General features: G+C 30.6%; 2 protein-coding genes across 2 annotated transcripts; both read left to right on the forward strand.

Annotated features, from left to right (window-relative positions):
* The first annotated feature begins 1,690 nt into the window (after nucleotides 1-1,690).
* On the forward strand, nucleotides 1,691-4,738 carry LOC149910536 (alpha-tocopherol transfer protein-like). Its single transcript, XM_090114814.1, has 7 exons — nucleotides 1,691-1,949; nucleotides 2,331-2,487; nucleotides 2,707-2,836; nucleotides 3,443-3,574; nucleotides 3,660-3,770; nucleotides 3,871-3,976; nucleotides 4,357-4,738. Exons 1-7 carry the CDS (start codon nucleotides 1,811-1,813, stop codon nucleotides 4,506-4,508), a joined length of 927 nt encoding a protein of 308 aa, XP_089970940.1. The 5' UTR covers nucleotides 1,691-1,810; the 3' UTR covers nucleotides 4,509-4,738.
* Nucleotides 4,739-6,534: 1,796 nt separating this feature from the next.
* On the forward strand, nucleotides 6,535-9,107 carry LOC149910537 (alpha-tocopherol transfer protein-like). The gene is made up of 7 exons (XM_090108077.1): nucleotides 6,535-6,705; nucleotides 7,088-7,247; nucleotides 7,355-7,484; nucleotides 7,781-7,912; nucleotides 8,196-8,306; nucleotides 8,387-8,492; nucleotides 8,897-9,107. Exons 1-7 carry the CDS (start codon nucleotides 6,567-6,569, stop codon nucleotides 9,046-9,048), a joined length of 930 nt encoding a protein of 309 aa, XP_089964203.1. The 5' UTR covers nucleotides 6,535-6,566; the 3' UTR covers nucleotides 9,049-9,107.
* Nucleotides 9,108-12,009: the final 2,902 nt, after the last annotated feature.

The raw sequence follows: 12,009 nt of genomic DNA on the forward strand, positions 1-12,009 counted from the left end.
ACATGTAACCTAATCCTAACCCGTTTTTCGAAGATAGAAAAACTTGCAATTTCCGATACCTAGATTATGTAAAGATCGATTTATAATAAAATGTTGATGTTCCATAATTTTCTCAGATCTATTCAGATTTACGCCGCGCTTGGATAATTAGAAATTTTTCGTGCATGTGTATAATCAATTTACATTATCTGAACAAATTTTTGGTTGCGTGAACATTAAGGTGAGATAAGTTGTTTATTTTAATCTAAATTATTCATTATATAATCAATTAGGGATCATTTAAAATACATGTGATATGAATACCTACCTATTTGATTGACAAATATAATATATATACCCAGATACAGAGGCGACTCGTGACAAAATTCTATGGATGTTCATTGTTCACGAGAAAAAAAAGCAAGAGCGTTAACAGGATAATTTTATGACAAAAAAAAATACTTATATAGGAAATGCATACGTCTGTCGTTCTTGCAAAAACATCTATTATTTTTGTATGAAAATCGGATATCTGATTAATTAACCGTGTTTCTGTAGATATCATACACGACCCATTTAAACGGCCCTGTGTCATGGACCATGGTATTGCGCGTAAAAGTTTTCATCGAAAAGCAACGCTCACTTTCGACTGCGGTCATCGGTTTGCTACCTATATCTTCTTCTCTTATATTTTTTTATATATAAAAATGAATCGCAAAATGTGTTGGTAAGCGCATAACTCGAGAACGGCTGAACCGATTTCGATAATTCTTTTTTTATTATATTCCTTGAAGTACGAGGATGGTTTTTACGTAGAAAAAACGTAAATATGTACCACGGGCGAAGCCGGGGCGGACCGCTAGTACAAAATATTTTTAATCATTTAATAATTTCAATAAAAGCTGACTCTAGGCTGATGAAGTGTTGCAGTAAAGCTATCGCACCATCCGCGTTATGGCTCTGCTGTAAATAACAATTATATTATTAGCTCATTTTTAAGTTCTGCGTTCTCCAAAAATTCAAATTTCAAAACAGAATTATTGAGACAATAAATTATATCATTAAAAAAGTGATTTTGATATTATTAGAGTTATTTGGAACCTTAGTTTGAAACACTTACTGATATCGACACCTAATAATATTACTGATAGCATCAAATGTACATTTGTCTTATTTTCTTATCTGTAAATGGAGTATATAAATTGATAAAGCGTTCATTAAATATAATTAATCAACTGCAATTAAATAAAAAATGTAATGTTATTACATTGTTTGTAATCAAAGTATTTACCTAGTAGATATTATTTAGGAACTGCAAAACCGTTTACGTGTAAAAATATTTAGTTTGTAGGTATACATATATTTGGCTAAAATAATTATAATGAGATGAACGGAGTGATAGGGATCAGAATATACATATTTAAGAAATTTACATCACTTTGTAAGGCCTTAGAAAACGAAATGTTTCATAAGAATTCTTAACATTCACATGGGTTTTGAGTTTCTTTTTCTTCTCTGTTATGAAAATTTTTTATAATACCTACATAAAGTTAAATACTCTTATGGATTTGAACGCACATTTCGTAACTATGTATATCTACGTGTATAAATTATGCATAATATTATATTATATAACTAATTCCTAATAATGGTGTGATTTTAAGGACCGAAGAGAGAACTTAAGTACGTATTATCACGTTCGAGGATAATGCACGATACGCAATCAGCGATAATACTCGCATTAAGTTTTATTACCTTATAAAAATACGACCTTAGTTATAGTCTTTGATCCGTAGCGGGTTACACGTTTTTATAAGGTTTTGTTAGCAAGATGTCAATTCGCGCCCTGAGCCCTGAATTAGCTGAGAAAGCTCGGCTAGAATTAAATGAGGATAGTAATAGACTGCAAAGTGACATACAGCATATTAAAGATTGGCTGTCGAAACAACCGCATTTGAGGGCTAGAACAGGTTTGCCAAAAATTTACTTAATTAATTGAAAAAAAATATAAAACCGATAGAAAAAAAATATCCAGCCAAAGGTCGTAACAATGAGGCATTTCCTTTATTCTCTTTTCTGCTTTGTTCCATACGCCTAAAGCATTTGAAAGGCGTAGCCGAAAACCGAAAATGCCCAAAGAATTTTCAAATATATAAAAAAAAGAAACGATTGGGGATTTTTTGTTCGTAATATTTTTTCAATGAGAAAAATCTATTAATTGATAGCTTAGATAATTTGGTTATTTCTACTTATCTTCCTACATGGAAGATGAAAAAGAGAAACAGCGACTAGCGAGGTCCGATACAATGTTCGTTTGTTGCACGTACTAAAATACCAAAAAATGATTGCAGATGATCAGTTTATTGTGTCATTTTTGCGTGGATGCAAATTCAGTTTGGAAAGAACAAAGGAGAAGATTGATCTTTATTATTCTCTTCGTAGTATGGCCCCAGAACTGTTCAGCGTACATGCAAAAGATGCCCGTTTTAAGGAAATTATGAGTCAAGGGTAATGTGTTATGTTTACATTTAATAATGATGTTTTAGTTAGTACAAATAATGCTAATCATAATGTTATTATTTTAATACAATGTTTCATTATTATTTCTAAACATAGTAGAAAGTCATGTTGATAAAGTAAACAATTATTATTTATTGATTAAAACTTGTATCACATGCTTAATATTGCATTTATTTTATTGTACCAACTACCAATTAAATCTTTCAGATCTTATATAATTCTGCCAAAAACTTGCGCTAGTGACAAAACAAGGATTACATTGATACGCCCGGGACGATATGACGCCAATAAATATAGTATAATTGATATTCTTTCTGCAGCAAATAATTTGGAAAAGGTTGTATCTGTTCTTATTGTTTTTATCAGTACAATATAATCACACATTGCTTACATGCACATAATAAAGCCCTTCCCCTTATATAGGTTGCGAGGCGACACTAATAGATCAGGCCGTTTGGATCTGTAGCTTCCTTATTTATTACTAGCTGCGCTTCGCGGTTTCACCGCTCCTGTTGGTCTTCAGTTTGGTCTATAGCCTTCTTCGATAAATGGGCTATCTAACACCGAAATAATTTTTCAAATCGGACCAGTAGTTTCTGATAGATCGATTGCCCACTGGCAAGATGTAAAAGCTCTTTATACATTCCCAAGTAACATATATAAAATTTAGCTTTTATATTATAATGAAACTTAGGTATTATTTTATACACCTTTACTACCTACCTGCCAAAGTAACCACAACCCAAACTTGATAGTCACTGGTCGTTCTTATCTGTATAGGAGATATATACAGAGAAACTTTCAACTTTTATAAAATAACGAAGGTCTGGCTGTCGTGGGCTCTTGGGTTATGAGATTATAATGAAAGTATTAAAATCACAAATAAATTTCCCTTATGTTTTATTTTTCATAAAGTCTTATTATTTTACTCCATCGTTTCCAGATTATTTTAGTCGATGATGATGCTGGTTTGATCAATGGTAGACGTACTATAGTAGATTTAGAGGGAGTCACGATGGCACATTTCGTACAAATGTCACCAAGTAATATGAAGAAAATGATTGTTTTAGGACAGGTATAACCTCATTACTAACAATTACAAACAGTGTAAAAAACATTTAAATCTGAATTTGTTAATTAAATTATGAAAAATGTCCTAGGACGCTACTCCTATGCGGATGAAAGGTGCACATTATATTAATCTTCCTAATGGATTTGATGTCGTTTTCAACGCAATGCGAAGTCTTCTTAATGAAAAGAACAGGAACCGGGTATGGCTTTGGAATTGCATTTATACGTAACTGGTTTAATAGTGTGTATAAACGACCAGAGTGGACAAATTTTTATAATTTAACTATGTATTATTTTTAGTTACTCGTGCACAATAAGAATTACGAAGAAATGTATAAATATATCCCTAAAGAGGCGTTGCCAGCTGAATATGGAGGTAATGCGGGAACTATCGACGAAATTTTAGGTAAGTCCCTAGATATTAAAAAAGACACAAATCATTCTGGAAAATATGATATGAGATTTTGAGTCCCGAATATGGGTGTTCTAATGGTGCCGATTAATCAAACTTACCTACCTGATGTTTTATAGGTCTATTATTTTCTTAACGTTTAAACTTTCATCTGGATTACGACTATTATGGAGTATACTGACAGCCTTTGGTTTTGATAAACTTATACATAATCCATATATTATTAGAGGTTCAATGAGCCAAAAATCATAAGTTACACGTTAATTATGTAATGAAATATTTTTTAAATTGCTAGAAGCGTACTTAACTGCACACGTTTGCCTATTAATAAAGCTATAAAAATATAAATAATCACGATTTCCTCCATATTTCAGATTATTGGATGAAAAAAACAGACGAATTCAGCTCCTGGTTAGAAGAGGACTTACAATATGGATCAGACGAATCCAAAAGACCCGGGAAACCAAAAATTGCGGCAGATTACTTTGGTGTTGATGGTTCCTTTAGACAATTAGAATTTGATTAATCCAATTTCAAATAAATAATAAAAAAAAAACTCGTAAAATGGTATTAAATTGGTAAATAAAATTGATGTTAATTTAATTGAGTATTTAATTGGCATGTTTATCAATCATATTATATTCCTACAGGGTGTGTCGTAAATAATGTATAACCTGATAATGGTGCTAGTGGACATTGAAGCCGTTTTTTAATATAAATTTTGTGTACTATATTCAAAGTACCCCGATAATACACATAAAAAATTCATAATACAATGAGGCAATTGCCTTTAATCTAAATAACTAAAATCATATAATTTACTTCATTACTGGAAATTAACTTTAAATATTGATTCAATGAATATGAGAAGAGAAAGTTACCATTTATACATTTCAATTTATTAAATTACATTTTACAAAAGTTGTCGAAATCTCCAATTCAAACTCTAACATTTTTTGATGATGATAACTACAAACTGCTTCCATGTCCTCTTTCTCCAGTTACCAGGTTCTCCGTTCATTACCTACCCTGTATAATATGTACCAAGTACACAATTATAAATGTTATGTACATAGTTACTTAATAAAAATGTTGTAAAAACGACGTTTCTGTTCAATAGCCAAGTGGTACAAAACCACAGTCTAGCATATCGTATTATTGGGTGAGATTTGAAAATGATCTCTCAAAAATTTATGAAATATGATGCTGTCCCAATGTGTGTTTTTCCAAAGATCATTGAATTGAATACATAATTTATAACTACTCCGTGATGAATAATTTATTATTTATCAAGGTAATTTCAAAGCAAAGTCCCAATTTCCGGAATGCCATTTAACATCGGTCTTTGCGATGACTCTACGGTGGGAGCCACCAAAGATGGTCTACTTCTATGGTTTGCTCCTATATTAACACTACCATTATAATATGTTTTTAATACAATTATTTAATTCTTAAAAAGTAATATTAGTAATTATAGTACTTACCTATATCATTTTTCACAAAATATTTACGACCAAAATGAAGTTTCTTGGCCAGTGACGGATTTGGTACGAGTAAGGTGGGTGATGAACTGTGATGAAGGAGCATATTGTCTAATAAGGTACAATATTTCTCTTTACTAGCATCAAATGAACGGTTTTCTTCAACACGAATCACTGGAAATATATATTGTTATAGTATATCTAGTTAGAACAGCGACGATTGGCGACGAGAAGCTAAATAAGCCAGATGTTTTAAATTGTTAAATTGCAGTTGAATAGAGACTGGTACCGTATTTTGATATGATTGGTATCTAATTGTGTAGAAATTATAAAATCTTAACGCCCTTTGGTCTCTACTTTATTATTTAATTTTAAAACAAATATATTGTGTTTATAATACCATATAGCTGTATTAGCTAATCAATTACATTGATAGTACAACATATGAAGGTCACAATTAATAAGTATGTAATGTAATAATTTATAATAAGGAACAAAGTGGTATAGTACGAGGAACAGTTTGCGATAAACACATGTCTTTAGTTTGTTTACTCTTTAAAGCTTACAATAATTGCGTAGCAGATTAAAGCTATAGGTCACTTTTGTCTTTAAGATGAATCACGATGCCTGGTGCAGCTATCATCTTTAGATAATGATTATTGATATTATAGCATTGCTTTGGTTGAACGACCTATCAAGGTTCTTAGTCTTATATTTTGAAGGAGGAATAAATGGCGTTGAACAGGCCATTTCTCAGAGTTCTTAAGTTTGTAAAACGATGAATAAATAATACTTATACTATATTTTGTTATTTTTCATATTTAACACAAATTCAATCGAAAATAATTCTGCGATTTAAATAAAAGAAATTACATTTTTAATCATTCTTTTCAATTCAAGTATTGTTAAACCTGAAAATAATTATAGAGATCAAATAATGAATGTTTTTTTCAACAAAACTGATAAAATTTATTTTTATCAATCGTAATCATAACGTATCATCGTTCGATTACAAATAATAATTATAAGTGATAATTTTTTAATGCAACTTTTATATAATGATAAGGTAGTGTTAGTTCATTGTGAGTCGACAATCCAACAAAATGCCTGTCCGGCCTCTTTGCCCCGAATTGGCAGTAATTGCCGAAAAAGAATTAAATGAAGACCCCAAGCGTATTGATAGTGATATCCAGCATATCAGAGAATGGATTTCCAAGCAACCACATTTGCACGCCAGAACAGGTCTGAATGTTAACATAATACCTAAACCTTTTCTAAATAAGACACTAACGATCATAATTATATGATAATAATTATTGAATAACTTGGACTGCATGGCTGACAGATCATTGTTAACCAAACCAAAATTAAATTAAAAAGGCCGCAGAGAAAAATATATAGTATTAGATAGTATTATATGTATTGGTGGTATTTTTTATTCTTTATTTACAATCATTTTGATCTGCAAATTGATTAATGCGGATGTGTTGTGAATTGTGATCTAACTTTAAGTCAATGATAAATGGGGGTTTTATTTTGCTGAAAATTCTATCTCTTATCGCTAGTGAGAGACTCGTTTATCGCTATATGTACATCTCATAAAATAGTGATTTTCTTATTCCAGACGACCAATGGATTGTAACATTTTTGCGAGGCTGCAAATACAGCTTAGAGAGAACAAAGGAGAAGATAGACCTGTATTACTCTATGCGCAGTTTAGCACCTGAAATATTTTTCCACCTAAAGCACACTGACCCAAAATTTATCGAAATTCTAGAATCAGGGTATATATTGCTGAGTTTTATAAATTCATTTTTTATATTAACCCTCTCGACATGGTTTTTACCACACCATTTAATTAGGTACCTATTCAATTTATTTTCATTTTCAGGTCATGCCTTCTTCTTCCAAAGTTGGCAGCACCCAATGGTCAACGCATTTTCATTTCTAAACCATCCTTACTAAATGTAGAAAAACACAAAATGATGGACGTTTTCGCTGTAACGAATGTAATGCAAAGGGTTAGTATGCCTAATTTAAATATAAGTACTTGATTTTTATTGATTCCAAAAACAACATGAAATAATCCAATGTTCGAAGATAACATCATATTGTGCACAGAATTGCTCTGAAAGTATTTAACTGTTATGAAAGTAAAATGGGAAAGTACCACATCCTGTATGGCATTTTCGTAAAAAGCATACATAGTTTTTGCTTAACATATTAGAAAATTACGTAGGTAGAAAGAAAAACTCTTTTTCATATCCAAACCATACTACTAGAAGGATGATAGATAAATAGAAAACTGTTTTTTTAGATAATGCTCATGGATGATGACAATTCTGTTATTGCGGGATCTCGATCAGTAATGGATATGGAAGGTTTGAATATGTCATTTTTCCTACAAATGACTCCATCTCTGATGAGGAAACTGACTGTATACACGCAGGTAACGTATTCGACATTGTTAATTTTTTACAGCTTCTATATTTTCGTAGGTCTATAGAAGTTCAAATATATTTCATCATTGTTAATTGCATAATTTATTTAAATTAATTTGTATTAGGTTATTTAGGCCTATGTCCTGCATTGGAAGTCCTGAAAGGCTGGAACGACGACAATGGCTAATTTACACAGAATATAATAATATAATAATGTTTATATTTAAATCCTCCATTGTGTAGTTAATTCATTTATAATGCGTCCTAATAGAAAATTATTTTTTTATCCAGGAAGCAACGCCTTTGAGATTCAAGGGGGGCCATTACATTAATGTAGGCAACGGATTTGAAACAATTTACAACGTCATGAAAACATTTTTGAACGAAAAAACAAAGAGCAGGGTAAGTAATTCTGTCGATTGGCAAAACCAATACCGTAGTTGTTTTTATTATTATAATTTATTTTTATTGTTATTTTTCAGCTTTATGTGCATAATACCAATTACGAAGAACTATACAAATACGTACCAAAAGAGGTCCTACCAGTTGAATATGGTGGAAACGGTGGTACCATACCAGAAATTATTGGTAAATTTTTTGTTATACCTAAATTACCTATAGATTATCGAGTGTTCTTTAGCAAATTTTTAAGTTCTTTTGGATGTTGCGGCTAATTAGTTTATCACCGAACATATTCATGGTAAACAATTACAAACAAAGTGTCGAAGAGTTACTTTCAACAAACTGGCAAACTGCGTGTTTTAGAAATGATAGAGAATGTTAATATGTTCTCAACTCAAAAGCGACACCATTTTAGCAAAATAGTTAGTCAACAAATGTTGACCATGAATACGAGGCATACAGTCTATTAGATTGTAGTATTTTTTGTTTCCAGAGAAAGCCTTATTCTAATCAAAACTTCTATGAAATGTGTCTATCATACCTATTATGGTTCATGAGATTTAACTTTTAGAAAAAAACTTAATTTGCAGAATACTGGAAAAACAAGATTCAGGAGTACAGTGCTTGGCTGGAAGAGGATATGCAGTACCGTACCGACGAATCTAAGAGACCGGGCAAACCAAGATCCGCTGAAGAAATGTTTGGGGTTGAAGGCTCGTTTAGGCAATTAGATTTTGATTAAAATATCGACAAACATAATTTTAAATTATTTAATAAATGGTTTTGGTTGTTGGTTCTTTATTTTTGTTTTTAATTCTCAACAACTTTGTTTCGCAATTATTTATATTATCACTTATAATACCACAAGAGCTTGTTTAATTTTTCTGCAAAAAATAAAAGCCGAGCATAATAAAACTATAGTGTTTTAAATAGACATACCTAAGTCTATTTAAAATAAACCAATATTTTTTGGTATCACTTAATACCAAAAAAAAAAATAGTGGTAGAATTTGGCGAATTTTTTAAGATTGTTCCATTTATCCTGAAAGAAAAATATTCAAGCGACAAATCAAAAGGTAATAATATATCAATTAACAGTGTCACTTCTAGAATAAATAGTAACAAGAACATTAACTAGGTATATTGTATGCTAATAACTAATGTTTTTACATAATTCTACTCAACAATGACCTTCGGTGACCCAATACGTGAAAAACATCAATCTAATCTTTTTTGAAACGTGATAGAACGATGAATGTTTTGCCGGAGTCTATGGTCGGAGCAAATTGGGTTCAATGTCACAGATACTATTACTAATTCTCTATGCTCGATGACGACAAACGCCACGTGTTCAAAGTCTATATTTAAGATTAGTTTTATACTTGGTTTTATGTAATACAGCGAAGTACGGTCATATTTTCTTATGTAAATCATTGATATGTTCTATTTCATATACTTTCCATTATTGTCAGATCAGGATTAAGGCGTACCTTTATAATATTGCGATATAAAGTATATAATACATTTGCATATTCATTTGTTTTCTATTCTTTAAAAATGTTCTACCTCAAGATTTGAGCGATGAATTGGAAAAAAGTTACTATTTATAAATAAAGGAAGGAAAATTCCATATAGTCACCATAATATAGTTCGATGGAGGTAATGGGTGGTATTACAGATTACGACGTAGTAACCATAGATAAATATTATATATAATATTATTTAGTGATCTGTGCTATAACAAGATTTATCCGAACTATAACTCGATATGCTATGCAAAGAGGATATAATAACTAATGCTATGCTCTAATTTTGCACAAGTTTATATTTATTTATGTTAAGTATTAGATACTAAATAATAATCAAGGGTTAATTAATACAGTTTAACACAATTTATAATGCTGATTACTCTATCAATTGCTCTTGACTGTAAATAAATAGAATATATGTATTTCAAAGTATACGTTATTACATAAGATAACTCTTAAAGTAGGTAATAAAATACTTATTTCATAATAAAAGCGTCGCTGGACTAGGATAAGGGTAAATTCCAGTTTACTGGTTCGATATTTATATCCTGTCCATTTATATAATTCGGTATATAAATGGACAGGATAAAGATTACAAATATAAAATTATACAATGAATGAAGTTACAAGTTCCTATAGCTGATTTTTTTAGTGTCCGACCGAACTTTCGGTTTCGGTTTCGGTTTCGGCCGAGTTTCGGCCAAAAATCAAGTTTCGGCCGCAGTTTCGGTTTCGGCCAAAATCGGCTGAAACTTTTGCCGAAACCGAAACTTATTTCGCAAGTTCAGTGAACTTAGTTCACACACGTTCACGCTCGCCTAACTTCGTTTTCCTCGGCAACGCTTTGACGGACGCTGTCAAAGCGTTGGTTGACCCACGCTGGTGGAAACAATTTTTGATTATCTATGTTGAGATGATTATTCTTCTAAGTACATATACCAATCCAAAGTATTAAAGACTCTTTAATAAAGAGAAAGATCTCAAAATACCAAAACTTAGTATATAAAGTAACAGTAACAATTACTGATTTGATTTAGATGACTGATTTTACTGAGAACTTAATTTGAAAAAATAATAAAAATTAAAATTGTTATTATAGGTCTACCAGAATCTGATGGCATATTTATATTTACGAAATAAAAGATTTTCATACGGCAATTTTATTTGACAACTATCAAATTGGTTGTCAAATTATTTGTCTTCTTTGCAATTGATGAATAATTTTTAGGATTTTGTCTAAAAAATCTTCGAAAATGTCGAAAAAGCCGCTGCGATCACAAGCAAGAGGTGTTGTTTATAATGTGTATAGAAAAACATTCGATGAAGAAGGGTCAAACACATCACAATTTTCAATTTTGAAGATTTAATTGGTAAATTGGACTTACCCGTTTTGATACTTAAAATAAAAAATATTATAAGTCGGTAACTATAATATTGTTTGTTGATTACAATATAATTTTATGAAAACTTATTACAGGAGTTTCCAATGCGGCTATTCGTCAAGTCCAAGCTGTCCAAGTCAATTTTATAATGTGTGTATCTTTAATACTTACGAAAATAAACATAGTTTTATTTTAAAGTGAAACTTTTATTACATCGTCTCAAACTTTTTGGTCTGTATAGCGCATGTCGACCGACACGCGACATGCGCTACACAAAGTAGTGTTCGGAACCGTTCGAACAGTTTCACTTTTACCGTGGTTTCATAAAACAACACAATATTTTTTTTATTTTTTATTTTATTTTATAAAAAATTATTAGTTATCTAGTTTTGATCTGCATTATCATTACATCCATATTTTTACATGGCATAATGATAATGAATATACAAATATAGGTATGTGTAAATAATAATATGTATTACATAGATAAAATTAGTAATATGTATATTATACATGTAAGTATGTACCTACATAATATTAAGTGGATATCTCATTATTAAGTACAGTATTGTTCACTTATGTAATGTGACTAATGATGTTGAGGACAAAATAAAAAATAAGCAGTATCAAGATCGTTCAGTCCATTTTCCCTAGGGTTGCACACTCAAAATTTTGATTTCCCAATTTGCCATCAGATTCTGGTTTACCTATATTAATATTATATATATATATTTTTTTTATTTTATATTAAATAAATGATTACAACAAATTTAATATACTGTGTTTTCATTT

The sequence above is a fragment of the Colias eurytheme genome, chromosome 2 (genome assembly GCF_061535395.1).
Source record: "Colias eurytheme isolate Ceu_HAF_F1 chromosome 2, ilColEury1 Martin Lab GWU primary, whole genome shotgun sequence".
Lineage (NCBI taxonomy): Eukaryota > Metazoa > Arthropoda > Insecta > Lepidoptera > Pieridae > Colias > Colias eurytheme.

Excerpts from the sequence above, each read along its gene's own strand:
- LOC149910536 (XM_090114814.1), top strand. The coding sequence starts at position 1,811 with ATGTCAATTCGCGCCCTGAGCCCTGAATTAGCTGAGAAAGCTCGGCTA. Across the intron at positions 3,575-3,659 it reads AAATGATTGTTTTAGGACAG|GACGCTACTCCTATGCGGAT; the intron begins GTATAACCTCAT and ends AAAATGTCCTAG. Across the intron at positions 3,977-4,356 it reads AACTATCGACGAAATTTTAG|ATTATTGGATGAAAAAAACA; the intron begins GTAAGTCCCTAG and ends TCCATATTTCAG.
- LOC149910537 (XM_090108077.1), top strand. The coding sequence starts at position 6,567 with ATGCCTGTCCGGCCTCTTTGCCCCGAATTGGCAGTAATTGCCGAAAAA. Across the intron at positions 7,485-7,780 it reads TAACGAATGTAATGCAAAGG|ATAATGCTCATGGATGATGA; the intron begins GTTAGTATGCCT and ends CTGTTTTTTTAG. Across the intron at positions 8,307-8,386 it reads ACGAAAAAACAAAGAGCAGG|CTTTATGTGCATAATACCAA; the intron begins GTAAGTAATTCT and ends GTTATTTTTCAG.